Genomic DNA, 21,901 nt, shown 5'->3' on the forward strand with positions numbered 1-21,901 from the left:
CAAAGTGGAGAGCAATTTAATTTCAGCTTCACTCAGTTATGGGATAAAAACTATTTTGTTCAAAGACATTAGTCACCCTCACCACCATCTCCTTACTAACAGCAAGGCAGTTTTGATCACTGATTGCAACTCAGATAACGCAACTTTTTACTCAACACATTCACCTATGAGGCAAAAGGCCATTATCACGCAAAAAATATGGTACTTTAACAGTGACGATGGCAGTTTATCATCAAAGAACACCAATCTGACAGATCTTCCAAACATACATGCCTCTAAACAGGGCTTCTTCAGGGCTTACCATCAACATTCAAATGCATTTTATACACATTTTTTTATGTTTAGATCTGATATACTATGTTATATAGTCCAGGATAATGCTTCCCACGTATGTTCTGCTGTTTTTATCTAGATTTTCTATTTTATGGATAGTAACTGCCTTTGATTTTTTGGTTTATTATTGTCAGGTCACTGTGATATTATGGATGAACAAATTGAATCATTTCCCAAATCAAACATTTCTGGCTACACAGTCCCAAAAAACATGCACATTAGGTTAACTAGCTACTCTACATTGTCCTTAGGTGTGAGTGTGTGCATGTGTGGTTTTCTGTCTCTGTGTGTCAGCCCTGTGAATGGCTGGCGACCAGTCCAGAGTGTACCCCGCCTCTCGCCTGTAGTCAGCTGGGATAGCGACCCTGATGGATAAGCGGTATATAAAAAATGGATGGGTGGGTGTCTTTCAGCTCTGGATCCTTAAAGTTGTTTAATAGCACTAAATTCAGTTTTTAAAACAAAATCCTCTGGAGGAAGGTCCTCTGGTTAAGATATTTTCCCATGCTGCTTGACCTATAAATAAAAATTATATTGATAAAAATATTATAAAATATTAGACTACAAACACCCTAAACACAATCATCAACTTGAATCCACAGACCTCCTGTTCAGTTCTAGATGATGATGATGAAGACAGATCAGCTGTGATTGGATAGCTTTCCCCAACATGACATCATCTCATCTAAATCCACACCTCATATGTGACAAGATAAATGAATGCTACTATGAAATTGGGGTCTTACATAAGAACCATTTAGGGACCCTTGCAGTGGTACTGTACACGTAGGACCCCTCTCCTCCTGTCAGTGAGCCCCGCCAGCTGCAGCCATGTTGGAAAACCTCAGGCTCCAGCAGCAGCAGCAGCAGCAGAAGCAGCAGCGGCAGTGCTAGTTGCTAACGTCAGTGGACACCGACTGCCGGGCACGGCGCTGTTGTGGACAAAAACAGATAGGGAGAGGGATTCCTAACGGAGAGATACAGCCACCAAGCCGGCTTGATATCAACGGGTACACATATATAAAAATTAAACTTATTGGTTAGAAAAGGTGGCCGGTTACGGAGAGTAGTTGCGGCCGGGCTCTTGAGCGAAAGCTGGTGAGTATTGATCCATCTGGGGGGCGGATTAAATGGGAATAGCCCACCGTTAGCCGAGCTAGCTTAGCATTAAAGGGGGTAACAGACAGACAATGGGGTTAACGCATATGCAATACGCGAGGTTGTGCTTTGAGAAACTGGTATTCGGATTTATGGCAAAATGTATTGGACTGAATGATATGAAACGCTGGTCATTTTGACATCGCGAAGTCATTTGTATTCCTAACAGACAGACAGTGGTGCAGTGGCCGAAACCACCCCTCTCTGTTTCTCCGGTTAGGTGCAAAGGTCCAAGCCAAGGAGGATTTCTGTCATGTAAGAGCAACAACGCTGTGGCATAAACAGCTGTGTTTTGATGAATAACGAGTTGCTCTGACTGAGGCTTATTGTTGAGAAAAACGGTTTGGAGACAAAAGGGTGCAGTTCTTACTTAACCTGTGCGTCTGAAGTGTTTTGGGTTGATCGCTGCCTTGTCAACCACAAATACTGTACACTTAGTGCTGTGGTAGGCCGAGTGTAAATGTGTTAATATCAGGCCTGATTTTATAAGCTTTAGCATGCATGGTGGGATTTAAGCAATATTTTAGGTGAAATGCTAAAATTTAATGAGCCCAGCAGCCCTGTGGATGTGATTAGTCAGTTTTTTTTCTTTTTGGGATTCAGGGGTTTTGAAGTCAAAGCTGCCCTGTCATGTCTCCTACAGATGTTCTGTTTTCCTTCCCCATCTTATTTCCTGTCTTTATGTGACTGTCACCCCTGATCCCATCCTTGTACATGGTCTTTAGCAGTCAGACTGGAGGATATTTTGATGCATTTGGGAACAATCAACAACATGTAATAATGGATCACAACAAGCTGAGGAACTATTTTAGGTGGTAACATTTGAATAAAAGCTTATCACAGCTGTTAACAGCTCACTTTCCAGTAAATAAATGCATGTGATTCGGTTTTACTAATGATGGAGCATCTGCCATCACCGTTCCTGGAAATGGAATATGATATAATGTAATATAGTTTTTTGTCAGTGAATTATCAACAAATTTTGCTCCTTTTCATTTTAATGAGGTCACTTTCCTTCCAATAAATGAGCATAAGCGGAGGCTCTGCAGAGTAGCTATTGTTGAAAGTCTAGTTAATGTTTACTACACTGCATGTCAACTCAGTGCTGCTATTCACAGCTTTTTTTTCCCTATGTTGTACACAATTCTGTTGTCAAATATATAAAAACCTGACGCATGCATAGAATAGTAATTTTTTTGCCATCTGTCTTAACTTGTATGATTTTAATTCAAATGTCTGATTATTGTGTATGCATGAAATTACATTTGTTGCTTGAAATTCCAGTTTTTATATTCACAGAAGAGATAGGAATAGAATAGGAGGGCTTGCACTCTCCTTTGGTTTTGTTTCTCCTCTGCCTGTCCATTCTCCATACCTCCTCTCCCATTACCTCTGCTAATCTGAAGAGGCAGGGATGGGGAAAGAAACACTGATGATGTTAGATTGATCTTTACACCTGCCTGTTTTCAGTCAGGAAAAGGTAAAGATGAGAGCCAGAGCAGTGGATAAGATACGAAGCAAAGGGAGAAGTAGGGAAGGGAAGACGATTAGAACTGAGAGAAGGAGGAAGCTGTTCAGAAATGTAACTCAGCCCACAGGTGTGTCGGTCTGAAACAATCAGTGGGCGGGTGTTTTCCTTCTCCTATAAGTGACAGCATACAGTACAAGTAGGAAGTGGAGAGCCAGAACAGGAACATACACAGCGGAGGTTCAGTCCTCTGCCTGCTGACTGCCAACATGCAGTTCTGGGATTTCCTGGGCTGCACCACTGGAGGTATGAATGTGTGTAGTCACACTGATGGTTTGGGGAATGTGTTGAGCTGTGGACTGGGGGTATGGGTGCTCTGTGCTGGGTACGTAGGGAGAGTCTAGTAGGCTGAGGTCTGGAAAGGAATTTGTGCTGCTCACTGCTGTGCAAGCAGTTGCATGTGAAAACCTCAAAGACAGGTAGAGTGTGGAGCACAAACAAAGTCGCTGTAGGCTCCGATGCACTGTAAGCCTGCTCTGTTTTCCTTTGATAAACCCGGTCGGTTGCTTCTGACAACAGATTTGACAAATGAATAAATTGGCACAAATGATGTGATTGTGCGTGTCTGTTGCCCTGGATGCTGGATTTCTCTCGCTACGTTTGCCTCCATGAAACATCGAGTGAATGTGTGCTGTCTTGTCCATATGGAGCACTAATTTTTTTTTTAATTGTTTACCTGCTGTTTTATGTTTCTGTCTTGTGATTTTTGAACAGGTTTAAATTCTCACAAACCTAAAGATGGAATATACTACACTTATTACCCGTGCTAAAGCTGTTACTGTTGACATTATTCTTGCCTTGACTACAGCTCCCAAAAAGTGCTGTCACTCCACAAGAGAGAGTTTGACAGCTGTAATTTAATAACCAGCTTATTCATTCATTTGGGAGTCAGTTTAAATGTAGGTAAGACGAGCTTTGAACCTATCACCCTCATAAGCTTTTGTTCGTGTTTTTTTGTGCATTCACACAAGCAAAAGATGTCTATATTTTTAACCATTGTATGTGGCTTTGGGCAGATTTTATTTCAGTTGTTTATGGCAGAGAGAAGCTGTGTGGAATCTGATCTTCTTGACTCTTTTAGGGCAGCTGTGTCTCGTCAGACCTGTACCACAAGGAGTTAAACATCAGATTTCTGTTCCTGTATAAATGCAGCTAAACAACCACGGGCCACTGCTATCAAGTGTCACTTCTCTTGTCCACAGGGCTAAATGTAGGTGTGCGACTGACAGCCATGTTTGAAGGGGGTGTTAGTGAACAAATCAGAAAAAACAAACATGCAGCGTCTGGCAAATGATACATTTGAGGCAGTATAGAAAACAGTTTTTGTTATATAAAGCTTGTTTTACTGTAGGTACCCATTTAACAAACCCACATGTTTGTTAAAACTGCCTGTGCAGTTGAATACAGATGTCCACAGATCTATAGAAAAAAACATGCGTTGTGGGTTTGTGTCTACATAGGTTAGTGTAAAAAACATACACACCCTCTTAATCTATAAAGGATGTAAAACTCTGCCTTATGATCTCAGTTAAGTTGTGATGTCTTGTGTCTTGCCTCAGTTGTGGTTACTTTGTTGTGCTGTACTGAATTCCAGGACACCCATCCTGTGCCCCGGGCAATGTTTTCTGCTATTGCAGTAATGGGTTATGGCTGAGATACCTGATGGGTTGTGTCATATTTTTCCCAATTATATAGAAGATTTCATTGTCGAAGTCATTTAATACCTAAGTGAGTGAGGTTTTTGCTGCAGGAGCTGATGCTTCCATACATCACATTTTCCTGTAACGATTAGTTGTTACATTACAAATGACATAAAAATGCTAGAGCCTGAACTTATTTATACCTGTTAAGTCCCAGTTTGTTGGTGCTGTGTTGCGTTGTCAGTTTTAGGGACAATACAGCAGCTGGCTGTGTATCTCTTGCTAAGGCTGGTGAAATGACTGGAAACATGTGCTCTTGCTGTGTATCATCATCAGTCTTCCCCTATTTGCATCCATGAGTCGCTGTTTTGTTTAATTCCATGCGGTCAGCATTCAGTGTCAGATAGTGTCCCCTGTATTTAACATCACCTTTAAGCTGGGCTGTATGGAAAAAATATACATCACAACATTTGTTTGGGTGTGGAAAATCACATGTCAGGTTGTCTTGTTGATTTGTCACACTGGACTGCATGTTAATGGGAAGTTATCCTTTGAAGTCATTATGGGAGAAATCTGACTCAGTAATTGTTGCATGATATAAATTAGGAGCTAATTCCCAATTGTGCAGTTTATCTTGCATTTTATACTTTGCTTTGTATTTGCTGCATATATGCATCTAAATGTTGTGATTAGAGCAGTAGCCAGAGAAGAGAAGTAGCTGTTGTGTATATACAGTATATTGACAGTATTGATAAACATGAGCAGCACTGCATTCATTTTAAAGTTTGACAAATGTTTCCACCTAAGAGGTTGTTTAAATAAGACATACTGTACCTCAAGTGTTTCCAAGTAGGAACAGATACACTAAGCCATGGCAGGACACCTCTGGCTGTAAAATGTCTCACACACACACACACACACACACACACACACACACACACACACACACACACACACACACACACACAGTTGTTCGACTTCGACTGTTCGGATCGACTGTTGTGTTTTTTTCTGGGTTGAAATGATACTGATTATTGATACTTAAGGAGACCAATAATTGATATTAGGACAGACTGCAGTAAAAGTTAAAATCTTAGTGTCAAGTGATGAATGCAACTAAATACTATGTAACCATGTACCATGTACAATTTTGAGGTATTTCTATATAATTTTGAGTTTTTCAAATTTCTGTTAATTTATACTTTCACTCCATTACATTTTGGAGGCAAATATTCTGCTCTTTTTTCCACTGCATTTGTTTGATAACTTTCGTAACTAGTTGTGTGCATATTCAAATAATTTACTGGCTGTTACTTGTGACGTGTCACTAATCAGATTTTATGTGTGGGATATTGATTAAGACCACAGAGTGGAGACTACAGGCAGAGAGAGGGTGCCACATCAGATCCAAACTAGTGCATTTTAAACTTAACTTATTTTATCAGCAGTTGGACATCAAAAATACATATGCCAAATGTTTAAAGTGTCTTTTTGTCAGTTCCTGATAGAGTCTAGAAATGTGAAGCCTCTGTGGGACACCTGAGATGCGGTGATTTGAATCAATGGATTTGTGAATGTGTGAACAGTTTGGTGCATTGGCGCTGCACACTTAGGTAGAGCCACTGAACGGCTTGTAAAAAAGGAGTCTCTTTTGTGTAAATAAAACTGTCAAACTATAGATCTGCGAATCTGTCACAATGGGAAGGCATATCGTGAAGATCTGAGAGTCCATGCTGCAGGACACCTTGTAAAACTGTTACCAAGAACACTGATTCTTAAACATCGCTCATGAATGAATCATCGTTCTGTTACATCATTGTCAGTCTGAGCTTTATGTCTTAACATTTTTTATTTAGTTAATTTAATTAATTTAATGTAACATAAAAATAACTACCTGGCGAAAGCTGCAGCTGCTTGTGTGGTGACTTAATTCTGCTCTCTCTTGATGTCGCTCTCAGCCCTGCGACACTGCTCCGTTTTACTCTCTTCTGACAGGCTTGTCGGCGCAGAGGAGCTGAGAAAGGCTGTTGTTGTTTTGTTGATGAGAATGGAGTTGTGCAATGCGCTTAGCGTGGTGTCAACTGTAGCGTAGCCTCTGTGGTTTGAAGCCAAAGGCAATAGTTTTCAACTTTGAGTGGGAGAGAGAGAAGAAAAAGACTGAGAGCGTCAAGAGGAAAATGTAAAAGAGTAGGAGGGAGAAGCTCTGAGGAGTATTTATGCAAGTGGAAAATGTTCTAGTGACAGAAGCTTCTGTACTGTTTTAATAACAGGTTTCAGGTCAGGGTCATTATTTGAGGATGTGAAAGATTAAAGTTGGGTTTAAAGCCAGGTCATTTCTGGTGACATTGTGAAAATATCTCTGCAAGATATTTAGAGTGTTATTCAACCAGAAAAGGCAAGTCTCTTTAGCAAAATATGTATGTGCGGTGATGTGCATGGTGTCGTACATCTGTTAAATATTACGTATGTCGTAGATATATAATCTAGCCAGCCATATAGGGCAAATGTGTGGGCACTTTTCAAGGGCATTAGTGCTTCAGCTTTCTATTCATAGGTATGTTTTTAACACCAAGCTTAAGCCTTCTTTTCTGAATGTGCTGCCAGTCCTGGCTCAAAATTGTTTGGTGTACCAGTGCTTTAAACGTTACATTTATCATGAGTGAATGTTACACTCGGAGTGAAGGATAGAGAGAGAGAGAGAGAGAGAGAGAGGGAGGGAGGGAGGGAGGGAGAATAATGCCAAGATTGATGTTGTGTTGCTTTTGTTACTAGCATCCTACTTGTAGCCAACATGTTGGCGACAACTGTGCCAGGAACAAATTGGATTATGTGATTAAACAAAATTGTGTGAAGTGCAGAGCACACACTGAGCAGCATTGAATCCAACCACACATGATGTCTGAGTCACACTAATGACAAAAATGTAAATGATAATACCATATGTGTGACTGCACTGGTAAGATGTGTAAAACAAGTAAACTCAATGGTTGGTTGATATTGGTATTATTAAAATCACTTGAGTTCAGAATATGCTGATGATGATTCACTCACAATGGTTTGCATAAAGGAAATCAAGAACATATTCATGCAGACATGCTGACTGTATGAAATATTTAGTATATGCTGATTCTCAGAGTGCAGCAACATGGGTGCAGCAAGGCGGACCTGACATAAGAGGACCTGCTCCCAATGTAGATATAAAGGGCTCCCTCTATAGTAATGAAAACACAATGATTGTTCATTTCAGGTGATTATACACTAATAAGAAACATAATGAATATGAATATTCAGTTTATGCCAATAGATCCAACTGAATCCTACACACTGGACCTTTAACACTTATATTTTTGTTATTTTCCAGGTGTTCACAAAGCTGCTTTACCACAAATGAAAACTTGTTTTCCAGCTGTGAGCACCTTTTCTTTGTGCAGTTCCCTCCAAAAAGTCATGTGCTCTTTAGACCTCGCACTGTCTTCCTTGAGGTTTATTTTGCTTCTTTCCAATGTAAAAGCTCTCAAAACCTGCAGCAGAGCTACGGCCTGAACAACATCTTTTTTAAAGTTAAGTTGGATATGGCTTTTCAATTTGCAAATTTTTATGTCTCTGTGTGTCTCTGTCATTTATTGCATACCTTCTGTAAAAAGAGCATACTGTGAGCATTGGTATGTAGCAGATTATGTATGTTATTTCTTATACTAGGTATGAAATTAGAATGCAGATTTTTATCTTGCATATAATGTAAGACAAAATCTTCACATCTTAATGCGCATTACGGTCCTCCTGCTTATGGTGCGGCTTTGTAGCATCACAGTGTTTCATCATATTGCTCACTTTGGTATCATTTCTACATGAGAGTATTGTAAATAGAGAGGGAAAAGATGGGGTGGAGGAGCTGTGAGGTTATAAGACAGATTTGAGTGTTGAATGAGGTCAGTGGGTGAAGTTATTGCAGCATGACACAGAGCAGATATATTCTGCCAAATCATGATTCTCCGTTCACTCCGACTGTCTGGAATGTAGCTCATATTAAATCCTCCTTATTCATTCGAGCTGCTGCACAGTCACCGGTTGGTTAGTGCTGACATGAAAACCAGTGGATGTGCTTAGTGTGGTTAGATATTGCCTCCTGTCAGACAAGGCATTGTAATCAACTGGACTGAACTGCTGGACTTTTCAAATGATGAAAGTCCACTTTGATGTGAATTTTAGAACTGAAATGATTTTATTTGATTAGATTTAAAGCTATGCGTGAGTGAGTCTGGATAAAGACACTCGACTGTCGAGTCTCCTCAACAATCCACTAACCCAATATCTTTTTTTCATCTTTCTCTGTTGTGCCGTGGGGAGATAAGGAGAAGCTCATGAAATCAGGCTCCAAGTGGAATGCAATATGTATGAAAAGCGGTAGCTCATAACAGCACATACAAATGAATAGTTTGTGACTGAATGTACTCTGATTGTGAATAATTTACTATAACATTGTGTTGTATACACACATGAAAGTAAAATCTTTTTTCTCCCCCCCCCCCCATCCTTTTCTGTTTCAGATATTTCCAGAATATCATACTATGCTGGTGAGTACATTTCTTTAGAAACAAGTATTTTTGAAGTACCAACAAACTAATGGTAGGAGTGTTTAATGTGCACCACTAGATGACAACTAGTCCACAATTCATACTTGTTTGTGTGTTGTGTGTTTGTGTGTATGAATGCTCATATGAAACTCAAACCATGAAGGTTTCCTTTTCACAATTTCCTGATGTAGCTTTGCTTGTAGTCATAGTTTGTTGCCTGAAAACAAATTATGTCAATTTCTTGATGACTGATTCTGATTCTTCTTGATAATTAAGACAGATTCACTGTTGTATTTGATTTTTGACAAGGTGTGATATTTTATGGTCTCCTTAAGTCCTGACTGGGACTTAAGTAGGACTGGTGTCGTGATGTCCTGTGATTAATTGCAGTAGAACTGAATAAATCTGTGCAGATAAGACATTTTATGGTCCTCTGCTCCAGTCTTTCTCCATGGCTGTTGGTAGCCAACTGTTTATCCTGTAGTTTTCAAGGTTGTCGTATATTTGGAGCTGAGTAATTGCCATTCCTGAAAAGGACATACATAATTCACATTTCTTGACCATAATTTTGGCAAGTCTCCACTGTGAAACATGCTGCCACAGTTAAGTTTGGGGTTAACTGGCATCTATATAATTAGATGTTTCTTTCTTAACTTTGCTAGAAAGCAACTGTGTACACACTGTGTAAACTCAGCTGTGGCCAATAAAAGCTTTGAGAGCACTCTCATCCTTAAGACTGCTGATAAGGATCACAAGTTGACTTTTAGTGGAGAGCATACTCATCATAACACACAATGTCTTTAAATCTGTGAAGGGCATTACAACAATTTTAAAGGGTGATAAGTCTCAAAGCACAAAGCTAGACTGAGAAGAAGATCTGTCATTGCTCGCATTTTGGATGAGGCATTTAAAGCACCACATGTGGTTTGAAATGTAATAAATCAATGAAATCTGCTTAAAAAATAGTAAGTAATATTCTGAATTTCCTTAATTATCAAAAATCTAAAGGTTGCACTTATTTAGATTTTTTTCTTCAGCGTTTCATATTGCTCATTCTGTCATTTTGTACAGAAGAAAGATACCTGCTCACTGGTGTATATGGTCTAGTCTCTGGCTGAGACTAGAAAACAACAGCACTGGTTGTTTCAGTGAGTGCCCAAACTGACATACAGGCAAAGGCAATGTGGTAGTTGTGACCATGGCAAAGGCAGACATCAGATGATATTACAGAGTGACAAAGGCACCTCTCTATTCCCTTATTTGATATTTTCTTGTTCTTCGATTTTTGCTTGCTTGCTTATTTTTGGTTATTGAAATAATGAACAAATAATATAATTGCATTTTACCAGTAGAAATGGCTCCTGTGCTTCTGAGCACAGAAAACAGTTTGTTACTCATGTACAGGTGTTCAAACTCTACCAAAAGTCTTTACAGCTGGACTGACAGCTGATTCAGCCCTGATCAGATGCCACCATCAGCAGAAGTGGACTTTGCTTCGTGTGACAAGTATGCCTACACAAGTGAGGGAAACATAGATGAAATTAGAGGGGATTGGGATGTGCCTTAAGTCTGTGCAGGAAGGAGGGCAGTGTGCATTGATAGGTCTACAAAACACTGGACTGAAACACAGGAAACCAGTTTATTTGATTCTTCTCTTTATCATGATCACACATACTCTCCAACCTTGACCTTGTGGTTATTACTGTTGCGATCGATTTCGACCAACATTATCTCATCGTAAAACTGATGTATATTTCAACAGTGATTTGTGACGGCTTTGAAAGGGACCGACAAATGATGTTGTTGTGGTGACGTAGGTGTCATAAAACTTTTATGTGTGATGTTCTTAAGGGCAGTTACAAACAAAATACCTTGTCTTTAATATGGATGACTTATTGTTCTTGGTGCTAAATATAAATGAATTAAAGCTATACCAACAAGGCTCTACACTGTTTTGTGTCATAAAATAATCACAGTATGATTATTGTAAGTGCAAAGCAGCTCATCTAGAAAGTGTTTACAATCGTCTTGTCCTTTGGCATATCCAAGGGGTGGAATGTCAGAGTGCTTTATTGTCCATAAAGAGCTGGCATGCTGTAGGAGCAGGTGAAATATGTTTGGGTTTGAGGATTGAGGACAGAGGGCAGTAGAGACCTGCTCAGGGCAATAGACAGACAAGGGGGACAGAGAATGAAAAGAAATACACAGGGAAGCTAGTGTTGTAATGGATCGGAGATTGGAATTTATGTTTTCAGTGGCTAAGCTCTAATCCTGGTTAAACTTTGTGTGTGTGGTTGTTTGTTGGGTTTGTGTGAGGGCCTGTTTATTAAACTTGGAGCACTGATTAAGAGTGTTGGCCTATTAGCATATTTATAAGAACCGTCCAATCAGCTCGCCCACTTTCCACTGCATCAAGTCTCAGTTACAATATTTTTCTCTCCCTCTCTCTTTCTCCTTCTGTCGTTTGCCTTCTCTGCCCTACACACACACAGACACACACACACACACACACACACACACACACACACACACACACCCCACACTCGGCTATCCCCTTCCTCTCTCCAGTTCTGCCTGTTAGTGAGTGGAGCAGCTTTTTCGCAGCGTGGTCACAGCAGCCTATGCAGAAAACACATCAGAGGAGAAACACTTGGCTCGCACACATGCTCGCTTTGAGCATCTTGCGCACACACTCCGTTTGCTTTGCTGACACACATATTTTCCCACACACACGCATCATGAGCACAGTTGCCTACCTGCTTAGCCGCATGCACTCTGGTATACATTTTTCCTCCCTCTGGCTTCCACACACACTCTCTCACTCTACAGTCTCTTTCGTGCACTCATTTCAGCTGCTTAAGGATTGTGCTGGATATAGTGTGTGTGTGTGTGTGTGTGTGTGAGGTGGGTTATGATGTTGTGATCAAGTTGCTTTGCCACTGCTTCAGAGAAAAGCCTTCAGAAGCCAGACTGAACAACACACGGCTGACTGACTTCGAAACAGATTGACTGCATCACTTTCTTCCCACCTCCAACCCACTCCTGCAGCATCGTTTTCTTTTCACAGTCCTGCTCTCATCCTGTCCTGCTGGGATTTGGATCCCGGCTTTTTTTGTTCCTGACTTTTTGCTCCACCTTTCCCTTCAGGTCTCTGTCACTTTATGTCTCTCATTGATATCAGACACCTGGTTTGACCTGGTTAACTCCTGCAGGCTCTGAGCATTGTGGGAAAGCTTTGTAGGTTCTGAGGTTCAGCTTCTCCCTGGGGTTTCTCTGCTTTCTCTCTTCATCCCGTTCTCTTTATTTCTTCCTCTTCCTCTTTTTAGTTCATCATTTCCTTTGAATTCATTCTTTATTTTTTGAACATTCAACTCATCCTTTACTCTCTTCCTGTATCATCTTTCTTCTGTCGTTATCCTTCTTTCTCTGTCTTGTTCTGCTTTTTCCCTCCTGCGTCGGTCACTCTCATCCACCTCTCCCTCACGATGCTCCATTTTTCTGCATGCCGCTTTGCCCTATATTTTTCTCTTTTTCATCCCTGATGCCACTTTCTCTTTTCCTCTTTCTCTCATCCATGTACTCATCTCCTTTGGACAACATTGTGGGATTTACCGAACAAAATGACCACCTTTCTTGGAAAATGATACTTTGATGTGATTACATGGAGTCCTACTTTTTCAGCAAGACATGTTAGTTTTGTTTTGTGACCAGGATGTGTGACATACAGTGCCAAACCCAGTGACTTAAGATTTATGGCTGCAGGGAGGCTGCCTTCTTTGAATTTCACATCAAGGACTGATTAATTGGATCAGCTGCTCCGTACCAAAGACCTGAATTTGATATTTTCTGAGGATTTATTGGACCACAAAATGGCCTAGTGGATATAGAAATCAGCGAGGCTGGAAAGTCTGTTTTTGGAAGCTTGCACCCTGCTGAATTGTCCTTAAGCTACTTACTGAATCCTCTCTGCCCACGAGGGCTCCATCTCCGCGAAGGAGCAAAAAAAATGAACTTCCTCACAAGAAGCATTACATACCACATTTCACAAGGGTAAACATATTTTGCTGGGTTAGAGGTCATGACATGTCTTAGGCAAATTGATTACTAAAACCTTGACCTCAAGCCACTCCCTCAAGTAATGAAGTAATAAGATGTTTCCGCAAGCTGTAGGGGAATGACTCGCAGTCCTATGATCAGGAGCTTTTGAATTGCTGTACCAGATACTCTACTTCCAGTTTTTCATTGTCTTTCAGTTGTTGCAGAGGAAGGTCTTACTTCCAGATTAACTTTAACTTGGACACATTCTGCATGCTGGGCCACTGTGGATTTTTGAAGCTTTTCCAGAATTTTTATGTTTATTTAAAGGTAAAAACATTTGGACCGTGTCTATCAGCTGGACCTGGACCCTGATGTTGAGTGTAGTGGCTGTTAGGGCCACATTATCTGCCTGCTGTGTGGATACTTACTGTGTCATCAGATTTTCCATTACAAAGGATATTTGACATCCTCTGTTTCCTCTCACTGGGCTCTTTGCTTTACTGGATTTGCTTACAATGATGGGACACCAGTCTTGATTGATTTTTTTTTTTTTTTAAATCTATTTTGTTTCCTGTGGCTATCTTGGGGGAGAGCTAAAAGTTGCGCAATGGACATTATCAACCCTCCAGCCTATGATAGTCCTGTTACCAACATAGCAAGTCTCAGTTTTTAAAACATATCTCTATTTTCTCCACTTTGGCTTATTCAAATATATATACCAGGAATTTTTCACAGTCGTGAAAAACCAGGTTATGAGCCATTAATAGTCTTAGGCTCTATGCTGGTTTTGGGGCTCAGCAGTTTTGTCTGGACCCTGTGGCCAGACCGTGAACAACAACCCCTAGAAAAAAAATGGAGAACAGCGGCTGCATCCCTCTCTGCTGGAGCAAGGGGGCCTGCACCTATGCTCAGCACCCCTTACCAAGTATGTATTAATAAGTGTATCAACAGAAACATGGCGTAAACAAACTGAATGCAGACTTGTGTACTGACAAATACATTGTGGATACATTTGGATATGTTTTTGTTTGCAGTCAGTGCTAAGTTTAACCAAAATGTTATGATTCACAGTGACATAGAATTAGACCCATATAATTTTTTTTATCAAATATAAACAATGACAATGCACGTCTCTCTGCCTTGGTATCACAATTTAGAGTAAAATATAGAGGTCAGTTCATCCTCTTGACTTCCCATGCTTGTTAACCATCTCTCACTCTGCTTTGACACATCTTATTCTGCTAAACATTCAGTATTTCATCAGAATGGTTGGATTTCATTCTCCTGAGCTACATTTTCAGCCTTATGATAAAGTCTGAATGAGACAGATTTGTGTATTTCATATCACTGTGGGCTTTGAAAGAGGTTTTTATTGTCACAGTGCGTTATAAGTCACCTAAAATCTGTCCTCATAGCCGGCTCTGTGAGCTCTTAGTAACCACTGGGGAATGAAAAAACGCTGCCAAAGGCACATAAAAGTGCTGTGTGGCCAGCTGTCAGTCACAAGAATAGACAGGTCCATGAAGCAAGCCGATGAATGAGTTACTTGTTTTTTTCGTGCAACCTCGTTTTTGCAGCGCTTGATTTAATTTAGTGGGACAGTGTGAATTTGAGTCTTTTGCTTTGGCTCAAGCTTTTGTGTGAAAATCCAAAAACTGAGTTACAGTGTTGAACTGTTATCAGTTAAGTTGGTGAATAAGGGCATGAGATGGTAGTTATAAGCTCTGATGTCACTGGAACACAACGCACAACAAGGTTGTCAAAAGTAAAATGACCTATCATATAAAAACAACATGACCTTAACCTTGGAAGTGACCAGTATTGAACAGTCACTTGTCTTTGTATATAGACATACAACCAGTGCTTGGACTTGAAGCTTTTTTGAACTCCTGGTATAGATAACACACATCCTTGGCAGAAGACTGAGGCGAGGTTGTAGTGGAGTGTGGGAGAGGGAGGGCAGAGGAAATTGTTTGAGGATGGGAGAAAGCTGAGAGAGAGGAAGGAAGAGAGGTGGTTCAATAGGACAGGAGGATCAAATAGAGATGTGAAGGCAGGAACTAAGAGGCCTATGAGCATGCGAGATGAGCGATGGGGAGATTAAGAGAGGGGAAGAAGAAAAGAGATGCCGATGAAGGGGGAAAGGATAGAGAAAGAAGGATACAGAAGATTTGGCTAAAAGGCAAAGGAAAAGCTAAGGGTTTTTGGAAGAAAGACATAAAAACAGGGATAAAAGTGTTGAATGAACAACTGAGGAGAATAGGATGAGAAAGGGATGGTTAAATAAAAAAGAGAAGCCTAGGCTCCCCCAGGATTGTACTAACCCCAGTAACCCAGATACCAGTTAGACGTGGAGATAAATCGTCCTTCTGCTGCTGTTACGGGACAGAGCTCAGCTCTAGCCTGCTGTGGTTTAACAGGCTGAGTGTCACTCACTGCAGCCCCTCTGTGAGGGGGTGATGGGCCTGGCAGCCGCCTGCTGCCCTCCTGGCTTCCTTCATGGCCTAGTTGATTTAATTCCCCTCCTTTTCTCTATTTGAGTGTGTGAGGGCATGCATGTGGGGATTTAGTGTGGTTATGTTAAGTAGAAATTGGAGCAGTAACAAATGGTTGTATTGGTCCTGTGCTGTGTAGTGCACCTGTTTTAAAACAGCAGGTATGCATTGTATTGTGAGATGTGTGTACTATGACATCCATATTTTATATTGTCCAGAGTGTGATTTTGCACGCTGTAGAATAAGTTAATAAAGGCCTTTTGTAAGGCTTTATGGTTTATGTATGTTGTTTGCTTTGATGACAGGTCTAAAACTTGCCACGCTGCATAATATGAAAAACTATATAACAGCAGAAATCCTTGACTTTCATCTCTGATGCTTTGGCCAATGGTTTTATGACCTCCATGTCAGTGCCATGTTTTCATAACATTTTTAGATATTTTGCTGACAAAACATGATTGTTGGTCGAAATTAAGCAAAACAGTTAACCTTATATAATTCAGCTATTAACAATTTACAACAAGTTTTTCTTTTTTTCCCCAGCTTAACCTATAATACATTACATTAATTGCATACTGGTTCATGGCCTCAGTTTTTATTGGCTGTTATATGTATATACACTAACCTCTTTTGATTGAAAGACTAAAAAACATTTGACTGTACTGCCTTTCCCTGCTTCCTTTCTTATGTGGGGTGTAACTGTATTTACATCACAAAGTAGCTATATGCGCCAGGAGAAATGTAGGTATGCCTACTCCTCTAATAGGATTTCATAGAGCTGTAATCGTATGTAGTATTTAGGTTAAGGTTAAGGTTATGTATCTATGGTTTTGTGTCAGTGCATGCAGCCGTGTGTCACAACATTTTAGTGCTTAATATCTAATCTCATTAGTGACTGAGTGAGTGAGCAGCAGCAGATGGCTGAGTGTGGTTTGTGACTCTGTGGCTCCTCTGGTGCAACTGCTTCTATTAAAAAAACCAGTTGCAGTCAAAATCATGTCCCCAATACATTTTTATTGTGCCCCTCTGAGACGAGTCATGGAGGCGGGATGTAGAAGAGAGTAGCTCTTAAAACAAGTGAGGGCAGGGCATATTATACAACTGTGTCATGTACATTTTAGGCAGGTTTTTCCGCAGTTTTGATGCAAATGTATCATATACTCCAAGTCTGAACAATATGCAATAGAAATCAAGTCAATTATAGTGCCAAATGAGTCATTTTCACTGGAAAAAAAATTTAAAATCATATAATAATGAGGGTTTTTTTTGGGGGGGGGGGGTTGCAAGCAAACACTTAAAAGAAGAAAATTATTGTTTATTAATAATCTAACATTTATATTTTCATTTATAATTTATAATGTTTCATTTATTGTGGTATGTTGTTACACATTTTACCTTTAGAAAAAAAAATGCAGCTCCTGCAATTTTGATATTTCATTAGACCATATTGCTAATACTTCTGACTAACTGATTAATTGTTCAACCATAATTTACTCCCAGTCCTACAGTAATTGCTACATTAAAAAACACATGCTGTCTTATTTGCTTCTGAGGCAACACAAGTTTTAGTATGCAGTCAATTTTTGTGTGACTATTTCCAAAAAGCTAAAATATTCTGATGTCATTACTCTGATATCCGCCAAACCCTGCATCTGCTCTCACTCAGTAAACAGAAAAAGAGCATAGCAACAGAGCAAGGACATGTTGCTTTATCTACAATGGAGCATGTTCAGAAGTATGAAGTGTTTACAAGTTCAAAACTCCTTCTCTCTCAAATGCACCACTGATCCCCACTAAGATTAAAATCAGTTGGAATTTGAAGTATTCCCAGTAAATACACAGAACCGTTCTGTCTCTGCCTGTTCAGAAAGCTGTCAGAGTAACAGAGGAGGGATGTGAAATGATCAGCACTGCATTACAAGTTGTAATATTATACAATTTATTTTGTGCTGTATAATATTACAAGTTGTACCTTGTAATGTGTTCATCATTTTCATAGTTTTCATCTCTTAAGGCAGGGTCTGTAGTTAGTAGTAATGCAGCTGGTATTGTTAGAATGAGATGTATTGGAATTATAGCAGCAGTACACACTTTAGAGATTTCAGCAAGCCACCTAATAATCCAGCAGCATCATAGCCACAGTGGTATCATTTTAATTGGATGATGATAGTAATACTGTAAGAGGGACGTTTGTAATCTGATCTTCATTATGCACTTTAATTAATACCAGTACTCACTTCTTCATCTGCTGAACCCAAAATGTCAGTTCAGTTGGCAAATTCACTCTTTGTTGCCACTGTTTTTAGGATGTAATTATTTTAGCCAATAACAAACTAATCTCCATGTTTGTGTATCTTAATCTGCAGAAAGAACCTAGGCAGCCTTTTCACTTTTTCACTCATATGAAATTAAAATTGAGGTACTTGGACAAGCAAAAACCTTTCTTGGTGGGTGATATGATATGAGTGAGAGGCCATCATGTTGTAGCATTCAATACAGTATAAGATCTTATGGGAGGGTGCTGAGTCACGTTATCGGATTCATAACGTCCTCCCTTTCACTTCTGCTGCAGTCATTGTGCAACTTCACACACACACACACAAGCATACGTCTCACTTTGAAGAAGTCTTTGAGGAAGGCGACTGTAGGTCAAGCTGTTAAAGGTGCTGAAACAACTTTCCCTGAGTCAGCCTCCATATTTCTGTCCATTTTTCTGTCTTGCATTTTCATCAGTATGAACTTATATGACCGTGACTTGAATGCAATGCAGAGAAATGCTGAATGTAGTGATGTGATGTTAACAGTAGTGATTTGCTTGCTACATGCTTGTTCACAACAGTAAAGAAACAACTCACAGTAACAGTAACTGAAAACACAGTTTTTCAGTTGGATTTACTGTCTCCATATTTGATGGTTGAAATGTGTTACCCATTAAAAATGGATTTTTATGAACTGGTAAATGATGATGATGGAGAACACAATATGGCAGTACTCAGTTCCATAAAACTGGAAATAAGCGATCAAATTAATCAGTCGATCAGATTTGGTTATTCTGCATCTTCTTTGTCATCACATGATAGCCAAAATTAGGCTCAAACCAGTCTCTGTGTGATGACTCAACAAAGCCTGTAGGGATCACCAGGAAGTGACAGGAGGACACAGGAAGCAGCAGAGTGTGTGTGTCTCACACAAAGACAAGATGTGTGAATCTGAACCTGCAGTAGAAAGGTGGGGGTTGATTTTTTCTGGTTGATTACAGAGGTTTGCTCTAAAGTACTGCGGTGTGAATATTATGCTCACCTCCTATTGTGATAATAGAGATAATGGAGCAAGCTATAGTTTTCCTTTTCAGGAGTTAGAATTAAACAGTGAGCTTAATTTTTGCTCCTTTTCCGGCATGTTATTGTGTAGCTTTTTCCGTTAGATCATCATTAAGAATATAACAGTGAGAATTCATCCTGCTCTTAAGCTGCAACCCATCTACAGTCAGTACTGTTCAAGCTACTATCACTGAACACCAGTGTGTCCAGAACAATTTACTAATGCTCCCACAGCAGACGTTAACATGTCAAGCCTGATTTTAGAAACCACCAGATTGGAAACCAGCCAAGCAGCCATGCATGCGGTTGAGAATAGCAGAAATTCACTTTACAGACTCTAGTTTGGCTTGGACCTATTGGCCACTTCCACTCTACGCTGCAAGTAGGACTGAATAACCCGTTTACTGTCTGGTATTAGAGTGACTTGTTGTTTAACTAAGTGCTTGACAAGATTGATTGCCTGGTGGATTTAGCAGTTGGCTATCCAGTTTGACGACACCAGTTGGGAACTTATTTATTTAACTCATCAGATTTATGTTGAGCTGTGAGTCACTTAGGTATTTCTAAAAAGAGCTTGTGTCAGTCTTTTGCTGGTTTTTATTGACTCGACTGACTGACTGAATGATTGACTGCATGGCAGCCTCACTGATGTGTCTTACTCAGACACAAGCTTAGTCATTGGCATGTAGCATAAAATCGGGCATATTTGCACAAACACAAACATGCTACTTTTTTTCTTCATCTATAAATACTGTTGCTGTGTTATCACAACTTTATTATCTCAGCTGAATTTGTCCTGTGTGAGATCTTATTTATGTCATTATGTGTTGTGATCTGACCTCACAGCATGAATGACATGAACAGTGGTTGAAGTTATTTGAATGAATGTTTTGCAGTCTCACTTGTTCTTTCAGCAGTGTGTTTAAAATGGCTGATGAATCATTTTTCTGTACGTAGTCTAATTCACTTTTTCTAACCCAGTGATTTTTATTTTCCTCTACTGTGAAACACACCTTTCACAAGATCAGACCATGAAAGAAATTTAGAATTCTAAAATAGGACTAATAAAGGCCTATCTTATATTTGCAGTGAGGATGCAACAAATGTCAATTGCAGATTACTTCAACTACAAAGCCGCATTTGGACCTCTGTCCTCTCTATCTGTCCCTTTCTCTTTCATAGAATATGACGCCCAGTTAGCCCCAGCAGGAGGATCCGAGTCCAGCATGGCGTCGTCTTCCTACTTGGAGCCCAACCACAATCACTCCGCAGCGAGTGGTTGTGGGGTTAAATCCCGCTCTGGGATGCCTGGTGGTACTGGGGTTGGGACCAGCGGTTCTGCTGGAGGCCTTGAGCGACCCCCAGGCTCCATGGACCGGGTTCTGAAGATCTTCCATTATTTTGAGACAAACAGTGAACCATGTACCTGGGCTAGTAATATCAGACACGGAGATGCTACAGATGTCAGGGTAGGACACACATAAACCTTTCTCACATTTTTAGCCCTACGTAGTCATAGTTTCCCTGATTATCACTCTCCTCCGTCCTCTTGTTTCAACAGGGTGTTATCCAGAAGATAGCAGAGATCCACAAATTGCGCTGTGTGTCATCTCTGGGCCTCCGTCTGACCCATCTGCACTCTGATGCACTCCATTGGTTACACCCCGATTTGGGCGTGTCTCACGTCAGGGAGAAATATGAGAAACAGCACCCCCAGGAGGAGTGGAGGTACAATTTCCAAAACAAGACTCAATCTTTCACACTCACTGTCTGCTTCTGGTCCCCGTATCTTCCCTTTTTTATGTCTGCATGGACACTGCGGTCATATCAGTGTGACTGATGTGGCTGACAGTGCCTCCATTTGTGGTTTAGGTAGCTGCGAGTTGATGCTTCCGGGCTCCCTAATGCTGTGCTTCTATTATTTATTTCATTTATTCTTTATTCTAGCATAAACTTTATTCTAGTCAGAGAAGGACAAGAGACTTATATTTATGACAAACTTGTCAGTTTTAAAAATGCCCCATTGGACTTGTACAGAAGCAGCAGTTGTTTAAGCTACAGAACTGCCTGCCAAGAGTTTTTTTTATCAAATCAATCTTACAAGCTACAGCTATATAACCAATGGTGCCAATTAAACTATTTTATGCATTCAATAAACCACAGACCAAGACTATGAACTCCTGTATACAATCAGTAAAAAATATTACAACCAAGTATTATATGGAGGTTCTACCTTTTGCCACAGACCCTGTCTTGATTTTCATGAGATTTACAAGTCCTCATATAATGTGTTTTCTTCATTCATCCACATCCTCCCTTTTGTGAATACAGAGGAGTTAATTGCCAAAATGAATAAAAGGTTTACAGTTTGGTGTGTACTTATCTGGCTTCATTGCACAAGTACATGACTTGTGGCAATGAGTAGTTCTTTCTGGTATCATTTGTTGTCCATATTTAAGCTAGAATTACAGCGCCTTATTCTTCCCATTTGTTTGATGCAGTAGGCTATTATGTTAGGAGGGACGATCTGCTCTGTGTGATGAAAGCATTTATCTTATATGTATCTGTCTTATTTGAAAGCAGCTTTTCAGCCTGCATTCAAGCCATGCTGGTGCTTTGCCATCTGCAGTTGATATTGTTAACAGCTCTGCTTACAATTCAGTCCATTGTCCTTCAGTTGACGTGTTGACCCAGAGTCATTAAAATTTAAATGAATTTGAAATGAACGAGTTGTTCACACTGCTATCTTAAAGCTGGAGCAGCTATGCCAGTTGTTGCAGCTCTGCCTCGGAGGGCAGCAAAGCTGCAAGCCCAC

The 21,901-nt window shown here is 40.1% G+C and overlaps 1 protein-coding gene across 11 annotated transcripts in view; it reads left to right on the forward strand.

Annotated features, from left to right (window-relative positions):
* Positions 1 to 1,044: 1,044 nt before the first annotated feature.
* LOC124064229 (focal adhesion kinase 1-like) overlaps positions 1,045 to 21,901 on the forward strand; it is a 57,735-nt gene continuing 36,878 nt past the window's right edge. For 2 of the 11 annotated variants that reach the window (XM_046398472.1, XM_046398474.1), the window contains exons 1-3: positions 13,937 to 14,196; positions 20,269 to 20,555; positions 20,648 to 20,814. In XM_046398472.1, coding sequence (XP_046254428.1) covers positions 14,124 to 14,196; positions 20,269 to 20,555; positions 20,648 to 20,814 — 527 coding nt within the window. In that variant the 5' untranslated portion in view covers positions 13,937 to 14,123. Of the gene's footprint in view, positions 1,432 to 2,901; positions 3,266 to 9,206; positions 9,234 to 13,925; positions 14,197 to 20,268; positions 20,556 to 20,647; positions 20,815 to 21,901 lie in introns of those variants that run through there. The other 9 variants (XM_046398477.1, XM_046398473.1, XM_046398478.1 and 6 more) reach the window with 9 other exon arrangements.

Source organism: Scatophagus argus, chromosome 9 (genome assembly GCF_020382885.2).
Source record: "Scatophagus argus isolate fScaArg1 chromosome 9, fScaArg1.pri, whole genome shotgun sequence".
In the NCBI taxonomy this organism is placed as follows: domain Eukaryota; kingdom Metazoa; phylum Chordata; class Actinopteri; family Scatophagidae; genus Scatophagus; species Scatophagus argus.